At 39.8% G+C, this 23,587-nt stretch overlaps 3 protein-coding genes across 7 annotated transcripts; 1 reads left to right on the top strand and 2 right to left on the bottom strand.

Moving 5' to 3' along the window:
* Positions 1-252: 252 nt before the first annotated feature.
* LOC5517363 lies at positions 253-7,650 on the bottom strand. 2 transcript variants are annotated; one of them, XM_032361825.2, is made up of 9 exons: positions 6,853-7,650; positions 6,175-6,399; positions 5,522-5,779; positions 4,790-5,071; positions 3,359-3,800; positions 2,464-2,866; positions 1,672-1,829; positions 825-1,288; positions 253-648 (listed from the first exon to the last, which is right to left on the bottom strand). In XM_032361825.2, the coding sequence occupies exons 1-9, from the start codon at positions 6,920-6,922 to the stop codon at positions 632-634; spliced, it is 2,319 nt and encodes a 772-aa protein (XP_032217716.1). In that variant the 5' UTR covers positions 6,923-7,650; the 3' UTR covers positions 253-631. The 2 variants fall into 2 exon arrangements, with proteins under 2 accessions (XP_032217716.1, XP_032217717.1); XM_032361826.2 differs by lacking the exon at positions 6,853-7,650 and adding an exon at positions 6,654-6,807.
* Positions 7,651-8,451: 801 nt separating this feature from the next.
* On the top strand, positions 8,452-9,896 carry LOC116601155. Its single transcript, XM_032361827.2, has one exon. It carries the CDS (start codon positions 8,512-8,514, stop codon positions 9,547-9,549), a length of 1,038 nt encoding a protein of 345 aa, XP_032217718.1. The 5' UTR covers positions 8,452-8,511; the 3' UTR covers positions 9,550-9,896.
* Positions 9,897-10,783: 887 nt separating this feature from the next.
* LOC5517344 (transmembrane protein 116) lies at positions 10,784-23,471 on the bottom strand. Of its 4 annotated transcripts, none has more exons than XM_032361829.2 (13): positions 23,230-23,471; positions 20,569-20,612; positions 20,288-20,351; positions 19,735-19,872; positions 19,510-19,617; positions 16,952-16,998; positions 15,998-16,087; positions 15,787-15,826; positions 15,234-15,326; positions 14,391-14,442; positions 13,451-13,543; positions 12,789-12,862; positions 10,784-11,515 (listed from the first exon to the last, which is right to left on the bottom strand). In XM_032361829.2, the coding sequence occupies exons 1-13, from the start codon at positions 23,254-23,256 to the stop codon at positions 11,402-11,404; spliced, it is 984 nt and encodes a 327-aa protein (XP_032217720.1). In that variant the 5' UTR covers positions 23,257-23,471; the 3' UTR covers positions 10,784-11,401. The 4 variants fall into 4 exon arrangements, with proteins under 4 accessions (XP_032217720.1, XP_032217719.1, XP_048581652.1 ...); XM_032361828.2 differs by having other exon boundaries at positions 16,952-17,001; positions 23,230-23,470; XM_048725695.1 differs by lacking the exon at positions 19,510-19,617 and having other exon boundaries at positions 16,952-17,001.
* Between the last annotated feature and the right edge of the window lie 116 nt (positions 23,472-23,587).

Genomic DNA, 23,587 nt, shown 5'->3' with positions numbered 1-23,587 from the left:
GAGGGAGGGAGGGAGGGAGGGAGGGAGGGAGGGAGGGAGGGAGGGAGGGAGGGAGGGAGGGAGGGAGGGAGGGAGGGAGGGAGGGAGGGAGGGAGGGAGGGAGGGAGGGAGGGAGGGAGGGAGGGAGGGAGGGAGGGAGGGAGGGAGGGAGGGAGAAAACGTTTTAGATGATACCTTAAGTGTTTGGTGGTTGTGATAATCTTATTCTAGTAGAGCTGCATTACTTTTGATAGTAATTTTGGATACCATTCGTCGAGTTACTTTTTTTATAAGAGATCACACAGAGAGTACAGAAAACACCTTGGCTGGATAAGTGAGTCCCTTCTTGCAGGAATATGAGAATTAGATGAACAGTTCACTCTTCAATATACAGTTAATAACAAATTACATCCATATTACGGTGGCGTATCCTTTTGTTCCAGTACAGCATGTTTCTTATTACGTGAATAAGATATTTTAGAACTTTAAAATTTATGTTTTGCATTCATTAGGAATGATAAAAATAGATATTACATCATTAACAACATTCTGTGTCAAGAGATAGAGTTCGTGACGTGTGTTTACTTAAATTAGTTTTACAATGATTAAACAAGTAGTCCAAGTTAAATGAAAGACTTTGAGAGAGTTATCTTTAAGGGGATTCGTCATCTGCAAGAGAAAAATAAAAACAGGTTTGGCTTCCACACTTGTTCCCTGTCCCTTACCGTACTCAAGAGCCACCATATTTTGGCGCCCCATATCCAGTAAAATTGTGCACTATGTTAGCGCTAATTGTGTGACAAAGAGACCACCCAAGCTCCGAGCATTCCTTGTCAACACATTACCTGACATATCCTGTAGCCATCCTTGATTGGCATGATCCAGCACCTGTTTGGCCCATTCGTCCACATCCTTACCACCCCCGACGGAGCCTGAAAACCCTCTCTGCTCGAACTTCAAGGGCTCTTTCTTGGGTCCGATATCCTCCAGGGCTTTGTCGCTATCAATACGTGGGAGAGTGGGCGATAAGGTATGGGTTTGTCTTAGTATGGAGCGATTCTTGATTGAATAGTTGCCTCTGTATAAGGTGTTTGGCTCAGGGGTGGTACTACTTTGTGCTGGTGGGTCGACTTTTCGTGTGTCTTTAGAGGACTCTTTAGACTGTCGTGATTGGGTTACTGCGGGAGAGCTGTTGTGTTGAAGCACTTTAGGCTTATCTTTGGTCTGATCTTTCTGGGATTTTGATTTGGTAATTTTACCCTTTCTGCCCTTTTGCTTTGCCTTCTCTTCTTTTTCAAAAATAATGTCCCTGCAATAAAATGAATATGACAGGTTCACATAAAGTTGAGTATTATATTTAATTTTAATATAAACAAAGATGCACTCCTTCGGATAACTGGTATTCTGCATATTCGACTTCAAAATTCAACAGACATTATAACTTCAGGTCATTTCTACCCGCATAACTATTGAGGGTTCAAGCTATTGGGGAATTCAAGTTATTTATAAGAGGAATCCTTTTAGAAAGAAGGAGGATCCACCACTATATAAGATTGCTTACTTTTAAATACATCATGTAGATGACAAATGGCTGTTGAGTAAGCAGTGCTCAAAGGAAAAATAATGATAGAGGGGGCAGAAGCCTAAGGTCCCCTTTTCCTGACGCCCTTGTATATCAACATGTCCTCTTACTTTGCAATGGTGATCTGGTCGGCGAGTGATCGGCGCCGAGTCTGCGTCTTATCACGAATCATGTCTCTCTTCTCGGCCACCCAGCTATCCCGCTCCTTGTCTACGCCCTCATCCATGATAACAGCTTTAGACTGGCTGATACTGGACAACAACGAGCCCTGCAAACAAGCGGAAGGTACCATTAACAGAAGCACCCACAACATAAAGGAGATGCCAAAGTTACACTTTACAACGAGCCCTGGTGTTATATGTGAGGTCTTTTCTGCTCACTAAAATGTGTCTGTCTTAAAACTACAGTCTTATAACACTACGAAAAGGCATTGACAAATATAATTGCAGTTAGCCCCATCTACGTACTATTTTTCATAAGCGAACCTTAGATTCAAAGTAACAATGTCTCTCATATAGTGTAAGTAAAACTGGGTGCCGCGATGGCAATGGCGTACCGACTGGGGGAAGGGAGACGGCTTACCTTGAAAATACCGCTGCTGGTTAGGCCCAGTTAGCTCCATTTCCGTACTATTTTTCATAAGCGAACCTTAGATCCAAAGTAACAATGTCTCTCATATAGTGTAAGTAAAACTGGGTGCCGCGATGGCAATAGCGCACCGACTGGGGGAAGGGAGAGGGCTTACCTTGCAAATACCGCTGCTGGTTAGCCCCAGTTAGCCCCATCTACGTACTATTTTTCATAAGCGAACCTTAGATTCAAAGTAACAATGGCTCTCATATAGTGTATGTAAATCTGGGTGCCGCGATGGCAACGGCTAATTGACTGGTGGAAGGGCTTACCTTGCAAATACCGCTGCTGGTGACTTTGTTGATTACTTTTCTCTTCTCCGAGACTCTCTTCTCGCGCTCCTTGTCCGTACCCTCTTCCAAGATAACAGATTTGGCGATCTGTATCGCCTCCGCAAGGGACGACTTTCGGCGCTTCGGTGTTAGCTCGTGAATCACTCGTCTCTTCTCGTACGCTTTCCGATCACACGACTCTTCCGCCGGATCATATAAAAGCTTCGCGTCTTCCGAATCAAGAAAGTCGTCTGCTTGTGACTTCGGCTGAGCTGCATCGGATGTTATGTCAAGTTTTTCGAGATCACTGTAGTCGATGGTTGAAGGTGGATTCTCAGGATCATGGTAGACAAGGGGATGGTATTTGGCTTTCTCTTTCTCTTTCTTTTCGAAGTGATGTCCTCTGAAAATGACGTTGTTTTTTAAGCTCTCGTGATTGAATTTCCCTGACATACCCATTTATTATCCGGACCTAGGAACCTTTTTTACACCATAACTAGGCGCGCACCAAGTAATTGCTGAGGGTGATGTCAAGTCATAGGTATACTGATATTTTTGGGTACATTGCTGAGGTGGGGTTTTGGCGATATGGTGGTTACGTTACCTTTTTATTAAAATGCTCTATCGAGATATCTCCACTAAGAGGCTAACCTCTGTTTGGTGGCAAACTTAGTTCAGGCCCGAGGGTGGCCGGTTGATGTAGGCACCGCTGTATTTTTTGTCTTACAGATCGATTTGAGTTCCCTACTGTTTTGACCGCATGGCAAACCTTATGATTTAGGATTTTCGTTCTTTTTGGAATGAGTTATATTGACAGTTATTTGCTGAGATGGAGAAGATTCAATCATCATTGATATGTAATCAGTAAGCTGCTCGCGTGCAAAGGCTCACTTACATGCAGATGAAACAGCAGCAGCACGACGCTATCAGGAGAATACCAAGCACACTCCCAAACGCAAGTCTTCCGTAGAAACTCTTGAAAAAAATCCGTGCCCTTCCCGTATAGGTATCAGTAATGTTCTCAAGGTGAGAATGCCAGTGAAACCCCTTGTTTACGATGTGCTCAAACATGCTTCCTTTAGAACTATGTTGGGCTGCTGCAGCAGGCTTTTTCTTAACTTCTGGGGGGCTAGTGGTGAGTGGTACTGAAGGTGTGCTGGTGGTTACTGATTCCTCTAGCTCCTTGCATTTATTATCACATGTGGTTCTCTCCGTTTTCGGTCCCCTGCAACCAAGTGCTGGCTGGCCTAGCTCGGTGATGCAATGTCGTAGACGAGATTTGATGCCCTCAGCCGAGCATTCGCCCCATTCACCCCACTTGGACCAGACAATTCGGGCTGAAAGTCACAACACACAAATATAACAAGCAAATGTTATAAGCCTAATAAAAAAGCTTTTGTCAATGCAAGCGGCGAATACGCCGAATTACTAATTATGGAAGGACTGAGGTGATAAATTAACTCCTTTACCAGAAACATACATTGTTCGCCTTAAATGGTGATTGATGATTGATTTGCGTGTTACAAGCAGGCATTGGTACCATGGCACTTGGGGTGGGATGGCATGGGATGGGATGGCATGGAATGGGATGGAGGGAGCTTATATACAGACGAGAGAGCAGCGGGCATAAAACGGGAGTGGTCTACAAAGTGTTAAGTAGCGATGCAATTAGAAAGGGGGAGGGGGAGATTGGGAAGCAATAAATTGTGAGATAAATACGTCCATAACATGGCACAATTTATAAGAAATTGCGAAATTATTGCCATTTGCCGATCTACATCATCCGGCCGGTAATTTGTTAAAAGATTGAAAACGCTTTATTTGATAAAAATGTCCAGAGGGATGGGAATGTGGATAAGTGCCCTATTCTCGCCAATCCGTAATGGACAGCCTACCCAGTTCATTTACTCCGACCCGTTCCCGTGAACGACTGCGACGTGACGACAAGGCCAGGGCGCACAAGCCAAGTCAAACTATCTATACTCGAGAAGTGAATGCGAAACGATTGATGTTTGATGAGCAGTATGTTAAAATCATGACGTTGACCTCTTGTGGAGACCAACCAACAAACTAAAATATCCTAATGTCCACCTATCTACCACATTTTGACTTTTGTGTGAGTCCAGAAAAGATCGCATTTAAAACACGGATACTCTCAGAGCAAAAACTCTCACCCCCTAAACCTAAGATACCCTGGAATCGATAAAAAAAAGTATTTCTATGAGGGTTTTTTTACCACCCCATTCCACCCCACCCACCATAATTTTTTTTCACAAAAATATATTAAGAATAAATGTAGAATCTGATGTAATTAGTCATCACTCACAAGTAACATGTAAGTGTACACTGTAGCTCTCCTCGCCCGCAATATCGTCTGGAATGCTTGCTTCACAGCGGTAAATCCCAGAGTCAGCCATTCGCAGTTTACTCATCACCAGGCCTTTTCCGGGCACTACTGTAAGACGAGAGCTGGATACTATTGGACCATCAGACTTGTACCATTTATAAGTGACATGCTTTTGTGCCTTTGCGGCGCAGTGGAGGGTAAGGTTACGATTTGGCATAATGTAGATCGCTTTGGGTGACGTTTTGATCAGTTTCATCCGTTCTAAAAAAAAGGAGGGAAGCATTTCAATTAACATGAGCAATTAACCAGAACTAATAACTTTGCAACATCCTTACAGGGCCGTAAGATGGGAAAGAGGCCGGACAAAGCTCCCCTCTCTCCTTGCCCTATAACTATGGCAATAACTAATAACACGGCCAGAGAACTCAACAGTCAGGTCTAACGAAGCATATACGCTTAGTTTGGGATTCGCGAGTTTGTCCGTGAGAAAGGCCCGTGCTGAACATCAGTCATTACAAAATACAACAGCATGCACAGTAAAGAGGTATCAGTTATAAGCATAAACACTATCATAAGGGGATAGAATATTTGTTTTGAATGACACATCATTTTTCGTGACCGGAGTTGTTTACAATGAGGTCCTAAACTCACAGGTTTACATTCTGTTATCAAAAATATTAAAAGCCGTAATTAGTTGAAATAAGACCTCACCATAGACTACTATGTTAAAAGAGCAGGTGGTGGTGAGCCCACTGCCGTCTTTGAACGTGTACTGGACAGCGGACGAGCCAACCGGAAATTGCATGGGCGTATGCAGGTCACGTGGTATTGTAGTCTTCTCAGGCAGGACTTTAGAGTTATCTACTGCTGATGGCTCGTCCCAGTACACCCAGCTCAGATCACTGTCGCGGTCAGTAGCTCGCGTGATGGACTTGGGACAAGGCACCTTTAGCTCAGGTGGGGTAACATCTACGATGAGAAACAGCGCCGTTCAATGAATGGGTATGGTCATGCCGACTGCCAAGGGGAAGGGCAACATATCGCTTTTTAACAAATAAGTAATAATATATAAACAGATTCAGGTTCTGATCACAAACAAATAAAATCAAATAATAAATCTTGAATAGAAGACGCAGCATCATCAGCAGCAGGAAAAACAACAACAAAAACGTTGGTTATCGTCATCATCATCGCGATCACCACTAGCTTTTTATTATTAGAGAAGTTATGATCATCATTCTTACAATTATTATCACCGCTAACAAAAACATAATTCACTTTTTTCCTCAGAAAACAGCAAACAACAATCATTGCTATCAGTCGCCACTCAAACGAGCCACCGCAACCAGTTTTACCAGTCATACCGTGGCAGGTTGGCCAGCCCTTCTCGATGCCCGTCCACCGTCCGTTTTGGTCGCATTTGGACACGAAAGCATTGTGTTTGATAGCAGGAGCACCAGGGGCTGCTCGCATCTGATAGCTCTCCTTGCACATCATCTCGCACTCGTCGCCAGGCCTGTAGCCGTGGCCTTTCTTGGACTTGACGCAGTGGAGTTTGTCAAAGTAATGCGGGGAGGGACATCTTATCTCTGCAAAGCAAAAAAATGTTTTTTGTTTACCTTTTACCATCGCACAACTGCATCTGGAGCCAAACATAATGCATATTGTAGGAATGTTCAAGTGTAAAATATATTCATGCAGCGCCCAAAGCAGCCGTATAGCCGAAACACAGTCAGGCAAAAGGCTATTTCCAGATTCTAAGAAAAATATGCGGTCAGTCTCAATTCAAGTGCCACTGAACAAAGTTCCAAAATATCTGCTTTTGACTCTCGGCATTATATACCTCATCCCGTTTTCATTAAACGGCCAATTTTATCGGTAACAAGCGTGTAAACCAATTTCTATTTTCATTGAGAAAACGATGTTAAAAAGGGAACGGAGCATCTTACTAACTGATCTTACTAAAACTATCGATTGTTTCTTTATTTCCAAAACAATGCACCGCGCACGCGCACACACTCGCGTCACACAACAGGACTTACCGCTTGCGAGGACAGCGTTGAAGCTCACTCCTATGAAAACAAGCAAAATGCCCCAAAACCAACAGCGCATAGCTTGGGTGGAATCACATGACGCCTACTTTTTCCTTTTCATGATGTATCGTGAGCTTGCGGCGATTCCATGGTGGTTCAAATTGTAGATCCTTTGTTGACGCGCGCACTTAATCGGGATAATACGTGACGTCATAACCAAAGACGATGGAACGGAAATTCACGAAATTAATGATGTCGCGATAATTCAAACCTCAAAAATTAAAGTGAATAAAGCCATTATAGACTGAATACTAAAAATGGTAATATTATTATTAAAAACACTCATCCACAAAAACTTGACACATGCAGGGAACGCCCAATATTATTGTTACAAGGTTCCCACATAAAACAATCACTTCTAGCAAGAATTGCACTCTAACAACACGTACCGCCTTCAAATCAAACTCTGTCGAGACGAAAAAGGAACGACAAACTGTTACAAAGTTCTCACATAAAAAATCACCTAGAATTATTTTTCTAGCAAAAATTTCACTCTAAAACGTAACACCTTCAAATCAAACTCTGACGAGAGGAAAGGGGAACGGAAAAAACAGGCGTTAAGGAAAACATCGAAATATTCGGAAAATAGTAAGCTGGTAATAAACTATAGATTGAAATTAACTGTAACGTTCAATAATAAAATAAAAAGATTCAATTGTAAACGTGAAAAAGAAACTTATTTTACTGCGAATCATCCAGAACAGCTCCTAAACCGGTCACAAGTCACACGCCACGCAACCATTAGCAATTAAAACAATAAAAACACCACCCACAAATTCGTCAGGGCTCCAAGCTCGCTATTAACGATGGAATTAAAGGAAAGCGCTAATCTCCCCTGACGTATTTATGCATTACCGATTTCTTTGTTTGCAAAAAGAGCTCGTCGGGATCAAAACTCAATGATTGCAAGCTATATAATGATATAGGCACACAAACGTGCATTGTGGACGCTTGTTAGGACTAATCTTTAGCAAAGACAATAGCGGCGCGAGGTACCATTCATCGAGAATGAAAACATTATATGTTCAAACAAAAGGGAAATTAAAAACCGGAGCAATTCTTTTTAACATTTTTTTCAGGTTATTATGGACGGTATTAACCATTAAGGGTCCAAACTTAGTCAAGACCTTCGACAAAATTAAAATTGACTTGCCAAAAAGGGAACACCTTGGAGTTGAGTGAATTACAAGACACAGCAGCTGCTATCCTGAGTATGCAAATACTTCCCTTCTTTCTTTATGACTGTTTGTTGATGTTTACATAATCCTTCTAGGTATTACGATCACCAGGAAAATGCACTCCTTTAATGTTAAAAATACTAGCAATTATCGGATAGTTGTATCTCCTGTGTGAGCGTCATGGAGCGATAAAAATTCCTACAAATAACGTGTGAACGCTTTCAAAGAATACTAACGAGTTGAATAATAGTTAGTCTTCCTTTGTTCGTAAAACAAACTTTATATCGCGGCTTGACCACTCGTAGACGGATGTCAGCCCATGACTGGACATCCCCATGGCAACCCCTATTGAATTTCCACATTGGGAGGGTTTTACTCAAGGGTTTGTTTTCGCGATTTCTTCACACGGTCTTAGACTCGTAGGGCGACGATGGCGAATATACCTGCGAACCGAAGACTTTCTCGCGGCCGAAAATTCCTTTATCAAAGCGAAGTCGAGAAGTTCCTCCACGAGGACCCGAGTTCGCGGAAGAAATTTCTATCCTTGCTGCCAATTGCGGAAAACACAAAGGCGAAACTCTGCAAGAATGAAAGCCTGAGCGAAGTGTTGGAGAAATTGGAGGAGTATAGCTCGGGTGTCTGCCGTATTGTCGTTGCAACTCCAAGCTCGAAGTTTAAACACGTAGGCACTGGGATATACATGGGCGAAGGCTGGGTGCTAACGACTTCACATGTGATCCGCAACCGAGAGCAAGTGGAAAACGCAAGCTGTGTTTTCTCGTTTGGAGGGGTGACCCTAATGTTCGCTGCTCAAGAGAGGAGAGCAGTAGTTTACCGTATGGTCCCACCAGGTCGAAGGCCTGACTACCGCAATCGAGACTTGACTCTGATCAAACTCGGTGTTCAGTACACAGGTCTGCGCAAGAAACAGGAGAACACGACCTGGGAGAGAGATGAGCAGGAACTACTGACGCGACTTAAACCGTTCGACTTCAGGAACCTGGTTAAAGGAGACGATAACATGCCTCGCCAGGGGGACCTCCTCTGTGCCATCTTCCACGGCAAAAACACTGATAGCTTGAGATTCCAAGTCTCCATCGGGGTGCCTGACACCTATACAATCCTTAACACACAAGTCCTGAAACTCTCCGGCGGCTTCGACGCCGCAGTGTCCGGTTCACCGCTGATTGTACGCCGAGATGGGGAATATTCCTTAATGGGGATCCTCTTTGCCGGGGCGTATTACAACGCCGGTGGTGGCTTATACGCATACACTGGCGAAGGGCTAGTCTTCAATGCAGACATCCTGGAGAGCGTCACAGTGGGAATGAAAGGTGTTGATAAAATGGGCACTATTCAAATGTATAGCGTTAATGTTCCGTTTGACGAGCGCGCTAAGCTTCTCACACAAAAATCGGTGTACCGAGCCGCGGAGCTGGCAGTTAACAGCAGAATTCTTATACTGTAAAGCACTACAAGGCTTGCAGGAAACCACATATTTCTAGCACTGATTTAATAAGGAAGAGCTTAGGTGTAAAAAAGCGATTTCTGATTTCTAGCCACGCGCGGATGTAGCGTTTAGAAAGAAATGAATGAACACTCAAATCTTGAAGTGCAAAACTGTCTGGAAACTTAATGAAGCTAGCAGCTTGCTTCCTTTTAAATTTGAAAATACAAGGGATAACTCCCGTGAAAAATATTGCTTATTCATAAAAAGTATAATAAAAAAAATAATAAGTCCAGCAATTCCCACCACGGTTTAAATACACACTGTAATACAAAAGGTTCCGAAATATATCCTGTTCCATATCAAAAGCCTTTACATTTCCATTGATAAGCGTGGAATTTAAAGATAACTACGAGCTTTATAATGCTACACCGCGAAACAGCTGGTTTCGTATTTTTTTCCTCTGAAATGGAAATTTGAATAATAGCAATAATACGAAAAAGTTGTCATCGCTTTGCCAATTCTAAGGTCTCCATTGGCTAAGATATAAACATTTTTTAAAATCCCCTTCATTTTTTATACAAAGAGAGACGCATCGGACCCCAGAACTAATAAACAATCGCGGCATTCTATATTCCGTGCATTGAGCGATGCCTCTTGATAGTTTAAAACCATAGGAAAATGATAAAAAATTATGAAAAGAAGAGATCATCAAACCGCAAATCTCGATCTAATTGTCTGAGAAAAAAAAACACGACCAAAGGACTGCAAAGGCATTAGAGGAAAGATGAGTAAAAACGTATCGTTTGTTAATCAGTTAAAAGATTAAATCTCCAGGCGTTGAGTTTTACCCACGAAAATGTATAGTCATTTTTACGAGTATTAAATAGACCTCCAGCGCCACCTGCAAGGTGCTGTCATGTCAATCAAATCATCAATATCACGTGATTTGGATACTCTCGCTTGCTTTTGAGAGATATGCAATATAATAAGACTAATAGAGGTAAGAATATTGAGAAAAGGCAATTTAACACACACTAAGTCAAAACCAAAGCAAAAATTATAATATTTTATTATATTCGCATTATATTATTTTCGCAGTGGTAAATGTCAAAGTTGTCAAACGAAAACGATAAAATTTCCAAAAGTTGAAATCCAACGTGTAACAGCGTTGAATACCAGCACAAAATAGGTAACAAGAAGCTAAACACCAATCGGTTATTTTCACTTAATCAATCATATCCGTTGAAATATATCTCTTTGGTTAAAAAGTTTATTGATTTCTTTCTAACTCGGACCATGATTTTTACAAAAGGCAGGACCACGTAATGTTTGCGCTTGATTCGCCATCGATAAGCTAAACTATAGGTTATACTGCGCAGTTTAGCAAAATGCATAGACCTATAATTCTTTGGGCAATATGGACACACTGTACAACAAAGCTGCATTATGATAACCGTTCAGACCAAGGTTTGTAATTTCGAATTTCACAAGCTTCACTTCTTGTTAGACTGGGGGTGAATAATAGCTATCCACTAGCACTGAATCAATTTGGTTTCCTTGTCTGACATCCAGTTCACACATAGCATCCACAGGGAGCCCAAGATGCTGGATTCCCTGTTAAGATTCGTTTTGGAGTAACTAGCATTTTGTATTCTGATTTTTGGCATTCAAAACGTTAGTTTCTTGGAAGTCGTTGATGTAACTTAATCTTTTTCGAACCAACTAGATGATGGCGCAGGATTTCCTGCTCATCGCGTCGAGGTCTCTAAAATACAATTTGAGCTACCTGTGGTGGGCGTGTTCACCTTGTACACTGAGCTTTCTGTGTAATTTATTACATAGCTATTCAGACTCTCCGTGGTACGGGTTCTCAGCTGTAAGGGTCAGTAGGCCAGTGAGTCTGCCTCAAGCTTCTCATAAATCCCGGCCGTCTCCAGCCATACACGAGACAGTTGATAAAACCCTGAAGGGGCGAGGAAAGCGCCTGAAACACAAGAAAGCAATTTTAAGATACAAAAGACGGTACTTAAACTAAGTGTGACACGCGCTACCGTGGCCACTAGGGGCGCGTCCTTTTTACTCCTGATTCCCGAATGAGAATGATTAAAATAGAAAAAGCAAGCGTTCGTTTATCCCGCGTTCCCATTCCGGGATGGAATGAAGGCCATTCCACCCATTTTGCTACCTGTAGCAGAATAACTCGAATGTCATTATGAACATTCTCTACCAACCATTCCCATTCCAAAATGATAGGGAAAAAACGCGCCCTAAGACTAGTGGCGAATTAGCATTCGAGATCAACTTGATCAGCACCAACTTTACAGGAGGTTTTTAGCGTGTTCTCATATGCACTGAAGTATTTTTTTGCCACGCTGATTGGCTAGTGCACATGTGTCAATCAGATAGCACATTTTTCCTATCCCTGTTGGTTCATTCCAAAAAGCTGTCAAGGTAGCCAAGGTAACGTGCGTCGCACAGTAAAGACGCTCATCCAGCCTATCTATAATTTATGTTTCTACGTCATCAAACCTAAAGATGTATAAAAAAGGAGGATTATACGTATAGTTTCTACATAGATACAACTTTATCAAATAAACTTGTCACTAAGAAATTTCTTTTTGGGTGGCATACTCTAGCGCGCTCCAGCTTTTGGCGGCAAAATTAACATAACAAAAGCAAACTTATTCAGCGCTTATGGATCAGCCAGAAAGGGCTTATTTTCATTCAAAAAGGTTATTTTTCGCCTTTTCTGTGATTATTTAAGAGTGAGGTCACTCAAAAGGTCACATGATTTCTACATTTAAGTCGCCTTTTGTAATAATAAATAATCGCATGCTTGTTCCATATTATTTATATCCAGCAGAATAATGACAAGACCGATTGCAGATTTTTTGGTTCTCTTATGATACAAGGGGACTTGCGCTAAGAGATCACGTGACTGTTTGGGTGGCAAACTAGCGCGTGCTCTGGCATTTAGCGGGAAAAACATAAACATAAAGCAACTTATTCAGCGCTTACGAATCAGCCAGGACATTTCTTTGTCAGAAAACGTTTTTATTTAAAGATTTTATTTTTTTTTATCGTTCTTTGGCGTGTCTGTGATTATTTTGGCTTGAATTTAAAGTTCACGTGATCTATTAGCGCAGGTTCCCTATCGCCAATGTACCCTTGACAGGGTATAATCGAGGATGCAGCGCTTTGTCCTTAGGGAAGGCCACAGGGTCTCCGAAAAAGGGGCTGCTTAGTTGCTTACTTACTTGAATGACGTAAAATACAAAGTATTTCTTCAATTCAAAGGTTTTCTTTAACGACAAAATACCCAAAATAGTGCCTGGAACGTAAATAGGAACCAGAATTAAAATTATACGAAATAATTGAATACCGTAGTTGCTAGATTAAGCACCTTCTCTGAATAAGCGCCTAGCAGAAATGGTATGAATAAGTGTCGCTTCGGCGCTTATTTGAGCAACTAAAGTAGTCCAGTTTCGAAATTCACATATAACTGTGCATGCTGGTATATAGGTACAAAGGGCTTGAATTATTCTCGAGTCTAGGATTCTTGGGTACCAGAGACTCCAAGATTCACTTCAAAGAGTCGACGCCTGAGCGATTGTCGCTGCTTCGCGGCTCTTTGAACTGAAGCTTGGAGTCTCTGAGAGCTTGGTACTCAGGGTATATATGCCAGCGAGATTATGAAGAATTTAAAAGTTTTTGCATTGTTTTATTCCAAAATCAAGGGGATTCTCGCAAGTATGTTAGAAGGTTGTCTCAAACAAAGGCTGCCACTGATTATGTATCATAAGTTCGTCTGTCTAGCGAGCATAGTGGAATTTCAAGCAGGACTATTGAGCCTACAAAACTGTGCGTCACGCATGACAGATGAAGGGAAGTAATATCACGTGAAGGCCAAGTGACTGACCTGGCAGCCAACAAGCGATGAACACCAGGAAATAGATACACGCTCGGCGGCGGACGAGGGCTTGCTGCTCGTACTGCTGGCGTCCAATGATCCCTGAAACACAAGCACACAATGAACATCGATATAATAATAGACACCCAGAAGGGATTCCGATAAAAACAGACAGGGGTGATCGTCGGCAAAATCGATTTTAACCCTTAGATGTGTTAAGAAATTCTTACCCCTCAGAGATAGCTTATTGGGTGTGGTCGAAGGATTTTTCAACCCTAAGAGATTAAATCGGAAAAAAACCGTTAAACACCCCCTAAGAAATATCAGTTGGTCGAATTTTACACCATATGAAATAGCAGAATCGGAAAAAACGTTGAACATCACATAAGGAATAACAGTTGATGAATGTTATATCATCAGAAATCGGGAAAAAAACACCACATATGGTATAGCAGTTGGTCAAGAATTTACACCCTTGAAGATGGGACGATCACCACCATATTTTCTGGAGAGTCACCTCCCCAACCTTAAGGAATGGAAGGTGACAGCCTGAACCAAGAGAAGTATTCGACCGCTGCACCATTAAAGAGCCCATACCACCCAAACTTTATTATTGGTTTTATTTGAAATTCGAAGAAAAATCATGACGTGAAGAAATCTCGAAATAACCATATTCCAAATTCCCAAATCGAGAACATTGCAGCAGCTTTCCTAAACTATAAAAAATGGCACCATTAAAAACCCATATCACCCAAACTTTATTATTGGTTTTATTTGAAATTCGAACAAAAATGATGTGAAGAAATCTCTAAATAACCATATTCCAAATTCCCAAATCGAGAACATCACAGTTTCCCAAACCATAAAAAAATGGCAAACAAATAATAAGATTCATATAGTTTGTATCCTACGTAATGTGATCCCTAGAGACTTCCCACATAACAAATACCTCCAGAGACTTGAATTTTACGGAACAACTTCAAAGCCAAGATGTAAATCACCTGTACAAAGTAGGTAAGTCGTCAGACAGGTGAATAACTAGGATTGGGTATCAGCTTATGCCCACCCCCTACAAAAAATAGTGTTTGTTTTCATGAAGAATTACCCACATTCTACACCATCGCTGTTATTTACCAAATAGATCTCATTTTTGCGTGCATGTGTCCTCCAATAGATGCACAGGTGACAACACAGCGTGTCACAAACACAAAAGTACGCAACAAGACACAGTCGAGTTGTGTGAATGTTGTTCATGGCACGCTTTGAAATCTTCTATTTGTTTTAGACAACAACTAAATGCTTTCTTAAGTTACTATCTAATTTGGGTGAGTGCGTGCGCACATGCGGACGGTAAACGTGCATGTGTCCTCTTATAATGCATGGTAGGGTGTATAAATTTTAATTCTGCACACTCCCCCCGCCCCCTGTAAAACTTCTGGCGCCCTGGCGAAAACAAACCGAATAATGAAATTGAATTGTTCGAGTAAACGTAAGAAAGGCTGACTTCAGTCACTATTTTAACTAAATTAAAACCATGCTGCACAAAAGATGACAAGCATTTGCCAAAATGTGACAGTTCGCCGGTAAAAAGCCTCCATTTCAAAACAAAAAGGCTGGTTTAACCGTGAGATACTGGAACTAGTCTTATCTTTTTCATCACTGGCAAGTTACTATAAACTATTTTACGAAGACATCTAAATGACTTCACCATTTGCCACATTGAAACAAACTTAAAACTTGCCCAATATATTACGTTTAAATGGGATGAATGAAATAGTAAAAGATAACTCACCACGATTGCAAGCATACAAATGGAAAGCATGGCAATAAAGATGGATTTGTAGATGTGATTCCAGTCTGGCTCTAGGTCATTGTCAGTGGACAACTGTCAAATAATTTAAAAGAGGTGATAAATATTATATATTTTTGATTTAAGGAGCGTTTTCAATTAATTTTCTAATCTTCAGCTTTAGAATGCAAAGCCACAGTAGGATGTGCAGAGGAAATGTGAGGGAAATGTGAAGGTCAACTTTTTTATTTTTATGTTTTATTATTTATTTTTTTTGCTGAGAAGTCGTGAATAATGGTTTATTTTTGGAATTATGCTTAAATCACTTTTTTTTTTTTGGGGGGGGGGGAGGGAGGGCGGGGTCAGACATTTTTAAGAGGCCCAGGAAACCTTGTTTCGATTACCAAAGGTATCCTTACACGTTGTTTACAGTATCCTACAGTATAGACAAGGAAAAACATATCTGTTGTTGGGGAATTGACAAATGATTAAAAAAATGTAAATTTAACTGTAGGACTGCATTTTATAAACAGTAATGCATTTCGAACACACTCACACTGCAATTTTCTGATCTGTAGTGAAAGACGGGAAGGCACCTAAAACAACATAATTATATAGTCCAATGAAATAACAACAATGCAAATGAAAACAAACGCACACTATCAGAATGATACAGATAACAAGAAAAAAAAACAATTTGAAAATTCATTAGCAACAACAAGAATAAAAAGTTCAAAAATTAATAATACACAAATCTATCAACTCACGTTCCACAAATGTCATCATTCAGTGAACCGGTGCCTGATTCACCACTATCAACAGCAAAGATACTCAGGGTGATGGCCAAAGGAAGGGCCCTGCAAGGTTACAGAATAATATAAACATCCTCCTAACCTATAAAAAATCAAGCAATTTCACCATCTAGAACATTACTTTCAAAAACACTGTTACGTACGCAGCTCTTTTTAGGAATTACAAAAATGTAGACATAACTTTAGTCCCATTTTATCCATGTGGTGCAATAACCAATCATTTTTTTAGACAATTTTTTTCAATGAGGATAAAAACATGTAAAAGACACAGTTTTAAACATCAGGGGCGGATCTAGCTTTTTGCTAAGGGGGGTGGGGGGGGGGGTGGCTCAGTGACAAAGTGGGGAGGGGGTAACATTTTTGTTACATGGCTTTTTGGTAGCCCAAAGTGGGGGGGGGGGGGGGTAACCCCTAAACCCTCCCCCTAGATCCAAACAAACTGAACATATATACTCCAGATTAAATGTGATCTCTCAAGCTTTTTCATAAAAGAGTGTTTAGGCTAGAGAACTGTTTTCCCAAAATAATATTGCCATGGGCCACAGAGATGGGCCTGAGGACTAAAGCCACCTTTGTTTTTAACTATTTTCAAAAACACTATACATTTGATGCTGATCTTGGACTTTTTACTTTTCAGGGTACCATATGTCCTAGTGTTTTATTTTTCAGGTTACGTTATTCTAACAGCTTTACAGTGTTTTCACAGACAGTAAATGTCACAGGTGTGACAGTTTATACAGTAGATTGTTTTTGCTCTTTTGGGCACGTACATAGGGGGGTGTGCAGGGGGTGCAGGCATTTGGTGGCTAAAAATTGGATCATTTCTTTTTAAAGTATCACTGCCCATCCCCCCCTCCCCCTGAGTCAATCCTGGGTACGCGCCTGTCTTTGATGATTCGTGAAACTTACCAGGCAAATGTGTAGAGGAAGAAAAGTTGGTGAAAACTGCCAAAAGCCTGCTATATTAAAAATATATAATCATATTCCATTATTTATTTATGTTGAGTAAGTGGAAGAAATTATAACTCATTACTACTAAGTTGTTGACAGGCCTGTTTTATAGGGCACAAAGCTTGGGTCTCATTCATATTTTGCATCGCTAACACTACACTGTATATTTGCCCAACTCTCAATAGCTGTTGAGATAGTAAATTTTGGCTTAAAAAATGAAGAAAAATAAGAAAATCGAGGAAAGAACTAAGAATCTGGGACCCCTTCCCTTGGCCTTCCCTGTAATTCAACTTATTAAATCTTTCCTTCACAGAACATTTGGGTGGAAGTGATGGATGTTTACTTAAAATTACTTCCCTTTTGAATCATATTTAGTTAAACCCTTTTCAGTAAAAATGCCAAAGTACTTGCAATAAAAATTAAGCGCAATAAAAATTATTTCTTTTATTAAGTCTTCAAATTAAAGTGCATTTGAAGGAATAAAACCGATATCCTTCAAAACTGCTCGATCATCGATATTTAATATCTCCTATGCTAGAAGAATCTTCCTTGCCAAAAATCCCCGATTTAACATATTCCCCGATTTTTTTACAGCCCTTTGAATATACCAGTGTGTAAAACACCTTTGTCGCTGATTGACAAACGTATTGCGGTCGCAGTCTGCATCTTCATTGACAAAAATTAGCGCTTCTCCCTGTAAATCAACAAGCTCTGCCGAGTGGGAAAGCGATGCCAGTGACATCGAGACAGAGAAAGCGACTCAAAACAATACAGCAACGTATTTTTGCCATACCAAGACGAGGCATTTGCGGACAAATGATATATGTCTGTCAAATTATCGGAAAATACAGGAAGGGAACTGGATGGAGGAGAAGCTTGTCAGCCGTCTAAATGGTTTGACAACAGCAGAATAGTGAGTGTGATATCTGTAGATCCGAACAAAAGGAATTATATTAGTTAACTTACATCATAAAGTTTATTGTTGTCTTATTTCATGGTTACATGACACGAGTACAACTACTCGCTATATTTTGTTGTTTTTGATTATTGTATTCGCTTCAGTCTTCCATTCTACCTTACTCTTTTTGTTTGAACACAGCAAGTTTTACATTCAGATACCTCTCTAAAACGGATCGTATATCATTGAAATTATCAGTGATCTATACGAATATAAATAAAGAACCCCACTTTGAGCAAGATATAAAGCATTTTGTGCGAGGTGAAATTGAATTTTTTGTGGCTAAAGCAATGATGCTATGAGAATGGCAATAAAACTACTTAAATCTAGTACCCTTAGAAAGGCAGATGGCTACTATTCACATATACATACTGTATATAACAAATGCTTTTTCCATTCTTTTGCCATGGAGTTTAGCAATGTTTACATTTTAAAAGGCAGAGAGAGCATGGCTCACAAAATTAGAGATGTCCAGCACGAGACAAAATATGTATCACTGTTTGTACGAAAAAACATGGGTCCTTTAGCATTTCATCTAGGTTTTGAGGATCGTGTATCTTTGAAATTATATGTGATCTATACGAATACCTAAAGGACCCAACTTTGAGCAAGATATCAAGCATTTTGTGCAAGGTGGAATTGCTGTTACCCACACCAAAATGGCGCCGTGTTATTGTCACGCAAAACGATGAGATGAAATGGTTAAAAAAATAAGACTGTTCTCTATATTGATATTTGGTCAGAGCTCCTGGTCAGAGCACTGAGAGGACAAAGACGAAAAAAAGGATTTAGCGATTATTACATCTCTAGTGAGACGGAACAAAATATGATGTTTACCTGCACAGCAAAAATGTCAAAGCAAATTATATCACTGTTTGTGCCAAAAAAATGTGGGTTCTTTAGCATTTTATCAAGGTTTTGGGGGTTAAACATTATCTAATTTATATGTAAGCTATATAGATATCTAAAGGACCCATCTTTCAGCGAGATAATCAGCATTTCGTACAACTAGTTCAGTAAACTATGATAACGGCAATGGCACCATGTTGAGGCAAGTAATGCAGAGTAAATGGCTTCAAAATTGCAAAATCATTTGAATTATCAATAAGTGGCTACTTCAAAATGCAAGCAGGATATACGTTTTATATTTGTATAATGTTATATTTACATTTTAAGCCAGCTACCCAGAGGAAAAGCACTTTATTTTCACGTCTAATAAAGTAACATGGTAAAGACGCCGCATGTAACCAAAATTGTTTTCTCACACGCAAATTCACGCGAGCTCTCGCAAATCTCCTTATATGGTGATCATTTCGCGCCAACTGGAGCTTTATCCGTGAGGGGACTGGGCAAGTAGGTGTTTTACAGACTGGTATATTCAAAAGGCTGTAAAAAAAATCGGGGATTATGGGAAATCAGTGATTTTTGGTAATAAAGATTTTTCTATCATAGGAAATATTAGATATCGATGGATTAACCGTTTTGGACGGTATCGCTTATTTATTCCTTCAGATGCACTTTAAGTAAAAAAAGAAAGCTTCATAACCAGCACACTCACAGTATCATCTTGTCGGATGTTGGTTATCTTAGGGTAGAGGTTCTTGAGCTTCCCATACACCTCAAATGCATAGAGCACAGTGAGGAGAAAGGTACTCATGTAGAAGCTCTACAAAAGTCAAAGATGTTTTATGTCATTGGCATGCAGAATTATGGTTATCTGACAAACTATTACTGCGAAAGGCATATAGCTGCAATGACCTTGGCTATTCTGCAAAATACTCACGCTTGTTAAAGCTGTAAAGTATGAACACAGAATATTTTCGTTCACAGTTGTCTTGTAGTTGCAGAAGAGAATCGCTCCAATCAGCAGAAAAACTGATGCAACCAAATCTGATAGTGAAAGATGAAATATTGGACGAACCTAAAAAAATATATAAATTATGTTTTTCATTTATCAAAAACAAAGGATTTATTTTTAAACATAAAGGGGGTTTATTGAAACAACAAAGCTTCCAATGATAAGTCTTTCTATTACCTAAACCTGTGGAGTCCTGGCCGTCACTCCTTGAGGTCATGAAATCACAAGGGAAACCGGAAGACATTTGGAAGTATTGGGAATCTCAGATGATATTTAAGAATGAAAATGATGATAGTTTAACTCAGTAACAGGCCTCAAGGCCTTCTAAACTAGCAGTGATGCACCTGCCTTTAAGCCAGTTTTTTTCTAATGATCTCCTTAAGGCAATAAAAACCAAAACACACCAGTCCTGTATAACAATATATAAGTAAAATTTGGGTTTAGGAATACCTCATAATTTCCATGCCATGATTCATACCTCAGAGTTTGCAACCCTGTGCTTTATAACTGCAGCCAATACAATGGATGCTGCTCCAATAATACTGTTAAATATAAAAAGCCCTACTAATTAACACAGCACAACATCCAGGTATTCATACAAATAGACAGCACTGTAACCTCGTTCTAACTCAAACAGTTGTTAAGTAACAAGACAGTTACTTTCTCAAACAATAAACAGTGGTCCAATAAAAAGACACAGTAACTTAATCCTGCCATAAGGTTGTTCAGTAACAACCTGTATTTTTGTTACAAACTTACCTTAATGTTGCTGTGCACATGTATATGTAGGCTAGCACTTCCATCTAGATGAAGTATAAAAAAAAAATGTCATTAATTTATTATAACACTTACTGCTAATACTATTTATGTAATACATGTACATGTGTGGTAAAAATTAATTAAATTTGGTAGAAGAGAAGGGCAGTGCACCATAAAGTAATGTGACATTACAATAAATTGACTGAATGAATACTAATTATTTTCATGGGTATTTTATATCAACAGTTTGTTTGGTGAACTGATGGAGGCATACATACTTTTTTTAATATGGAGCTAGTGTGAAGTCATGTTAAATCATTAATACAATAGTTTTATTATTTTCATTTTTAACTAGTCATGAGAGGCTTGAAAAGTCTCTGCCAGCCACCATTTTGTCATCCCAGCAAAGTAACAAGTGCAAGAAAGCATCCATTGGCGGATTTTGGGAAAGCACAATACAATATTTTCCGTTGAATTTGGTAAATAAAGTATCAGACTTTATTTTCAGATGGTTATTTCAAGATTTTAGTACCTATAAGTAGTACCAATAACAATAAGGTGTGACTGACAAGGGCACCCTTAGATGAATTATGTTTTCCTTTATAATAAAAGTTTTAGCCTGAGTTAACCAGGGCTTCTGGAATTACGTGGAAAAAAACTCGACATTACGCGGGATTCTTTGCTAATTTACGCGCTAAATTATGCTGAAAATCAGTCATTACGCGCTTAATTACGCGGGATTTTGCAATACATTTTTTTTAAAAAATCAACATTTTGTGTGATTTTTTACTGAATTACGCGCTAAATTACACGGAATATTAACTATTACGCCCAAACTAGATATTGTACCGAAGGAAAGCACAAAATAACTTAAAAAGGTTAATTTTTTGCGTGAAAATATCTTAGGCAAGTCTTCATTGGCTCCTAGCCACCAGCAAATTAAAAAAGGGATTTTATTATTATTAGTCCTAGGCCTTCGCGGTTTAGCAAAGAATGCCTAGTCATTTTATTTGTTTTTGAAATTCAGTTCAAAATATCACACTCTTATGTACGAAGAATATCTCTCTTTTTTTTACGAGAAATAAAGGTAAGAACCCTAAAAGAACACATCAGCTGTGCAACTAAATGTTTTGTCTTTCAAAATTTAGTCAAATTACGCAGGATTATGCGGAAATTTGTGGATTACTCAGGTTAAGCGGAAAAAATTACCAAATTACGCGCTTCCGCACAAGCGCCTAATTCCAGAAGCCCTGGTTAACAGACCCCCCCCCCCCCTCAAAATCTAAATGAAGCTTGAGCGAAAGTCTGAGCAAGGAACTGGAATGTAACGTACTGGATGGTGTGACACTGCCCAGACCTGGATAGTGATTCTGATTGGTTGACCCATACTTAGTCAACACAGACCTTTGCGTGTTTGTTTTTACCGCCCTATTCACAAGAATAAACCTCCAGTTTTGTATTTTGTGCTCTAAATCTATTGATGACGCTTCGTCAAGATACAAAGTGGGAAATTGTTTCCAAAGTGCAAAAGATTGTCTCCATTTGATCAAGCAACTACCATAATGTGTATGTCGTAAAGAACTCTTTGTGTCTATGCAAGACTTGCTTTTGTAATCTGAAGAAAAGGGAAGGGATGAATAAAAGGCTTGAATGCACAGAAGATCAACTTGGCTTGCCTTATAAGTCTTCGGGGAAAACCTGTGGCCTTTCATCTCAAAATATATCTTGTGGATTGTGCGTTTAATGTTTAGAATTCATTAAGGACACATCGTCAAGACGCAAAATAGGGAACTGCTCGCTTACGGCTCTAGAATGCCTACGTCTAAAATCAAAAGTGCATTGAGTTGGTCTTCATATAAATCATCCACTCTAAACTGCTTACAACAAGTCAAAACTAATTCTTTTAGAAGTTTTAAATCTACAGATCTCACACTCGATGACCATCTTGAAAACTATAGGATAAACAACCATGCGACACAGCCATAAAAACGTGTTGACTAATCAGATTCACTACCCGGATCTGGGCAGTGTCAAGCCTTCCAGTACTTTACATTCCAGTTCGTTGCTCAGTCTCTCGCTCAAGTTTCGTTTAGATTTTAAGCGGGGGTCTGTTAACTCAGGCTAAAAAGTTTGGGTTTCAAAGTTTGATAACTAACAAATAGAGCTCATTTTTCGCATGTGTCCATCTTCTAATAGATGCACAGATGACGTCTCAGCATGTCAAAAAAAAAACTACATGTATGCAATGAGATACAGTTAAGTTGCGTGACTGTTGTTCATGACATGCTGTGATGTATTCTGTGTAGGGGACAAATGCACACAAAAATGAGATCTATTTCTTTTATACAACATAAGAATATATTTTTGGGGGGAATAACACATGGACCCATGAGCAATCAGAGCGCACAATTATCGAGCGTCCTTGTATAAAATTCTATAGTCTGATAGTCAAGTAGGTAACCCTATAACTTTATACGACGTAAGGTCACATGACTGTGAGTGTAGCATTGCGGAGCATCATTTGAAAAATTATTATCAAATTTACGAGAAAAGATGAATGAGTCATTCTGTGTACTGCACAATGAGCAAGTAAGAGTAGTTAGTTTACAAATAAATCCAGTATTTCTACGCTCTCTCGTGCTCTCGTGGCAAGATACTCACCTTCCCTTGCTCTAAAGGAGACCTCATTGTTGTTGTTTTCGAATTCCTGGTTATTCCTTTCACATAGTGATTGACCCTGAAATAAGTTCTTCACATTCCTCTGCCTATTCAACTTTACGGAAATAGTCTACGTACTGGTATCATTCATATCTAATGCGTAGGTTTTGGTTAGGAATGATCGAGAACTTGTCTATACGCATGATCAACACGAGATCAAAATAGAAATTCTGGTCGCGTGAGGAATGAGAGCTAACGCACTTTGCTGTAAAGGGGAAGCCTGTGGAAAGCTTCAGAACAATAACCGCGCGCAAGTTGTTACCCTCGCACGTTTGTGTGTGTACATTTCTGTTTGTTTGTT

Source organism: Nematostella vectensis, chromosome 1 (genome assembly GCF_932526225.1).
Source record: "Nematostella vectensis chromosome 1, jaNemVect1.1, whole genome shotgun sequence".
Lineage (NCBI taxonomy): Eukaryota > Metazoa > Cnidaria > Anthozoa > Actiniaria > Edwardsiidae > Nematostella > Nematostella vectensis.
This window is presented reverse-complemented; position numbering and strand designations above follow the sequence as displayed.

What these genes read in the sequence shown, in the direction of transcription:
- LOC5517363 (XM_032361825.2), bottom strand. Translation starts at nt 6,922, where the DNA reads ATGCGCTGTTGGTTTTGGGGCATTTTGCTTGTTTTCATAGGAGTGAGC. An exon ending in TGTACACTTACATGTTACTT is followed by an intron (nt 3,801 to 4,789) that starts GTGAGTGATGAC and finishes TGTGACTTTCAG; the next exon opens with CCCGAATTGTCTGGTCCAAG. An exon ending in GACCAGATCACCATTGCAAA is followed by an intron (nt 1,289 to 1,671) that starts GTAAGAGGACAT and finishes ATTTTATTGCAG; the next exon opens with GGACATTATTTTTGAAAAAG.
- LOC116601155 (XM_032361827.2), top strand. Translation starts at nt 8,512, where the DNA reads ATGGCGAATATACCTGCGAACCGAAGACTTTCTCGCGGCCGAAAATTC.
- LOC5517344 (XM_032361828.2), bottom strand. Translation starts at nt 23,256, where the DNA reads ATGAGGTCTCCTTTAGAGCAAGGGAAG. An exon ending in TTTGTATGCTTGCAATCGTG is followed by an intron (nt 14,443 to 15,233) that starts GTGAGTTATCTT and finishes TACTTTGTACAG; the next exon opens with GTGATTTACATCTTGGCTTT. An exon ending in TAAAATTCAAGTCTCTGGAG is followed by an intron (nt 13,544 to 14,390) that starts GTATTTGTTATG and finishes CTTGTGTTTCAG; the next exon opens with GGATCATTGGACGCCAGCAG.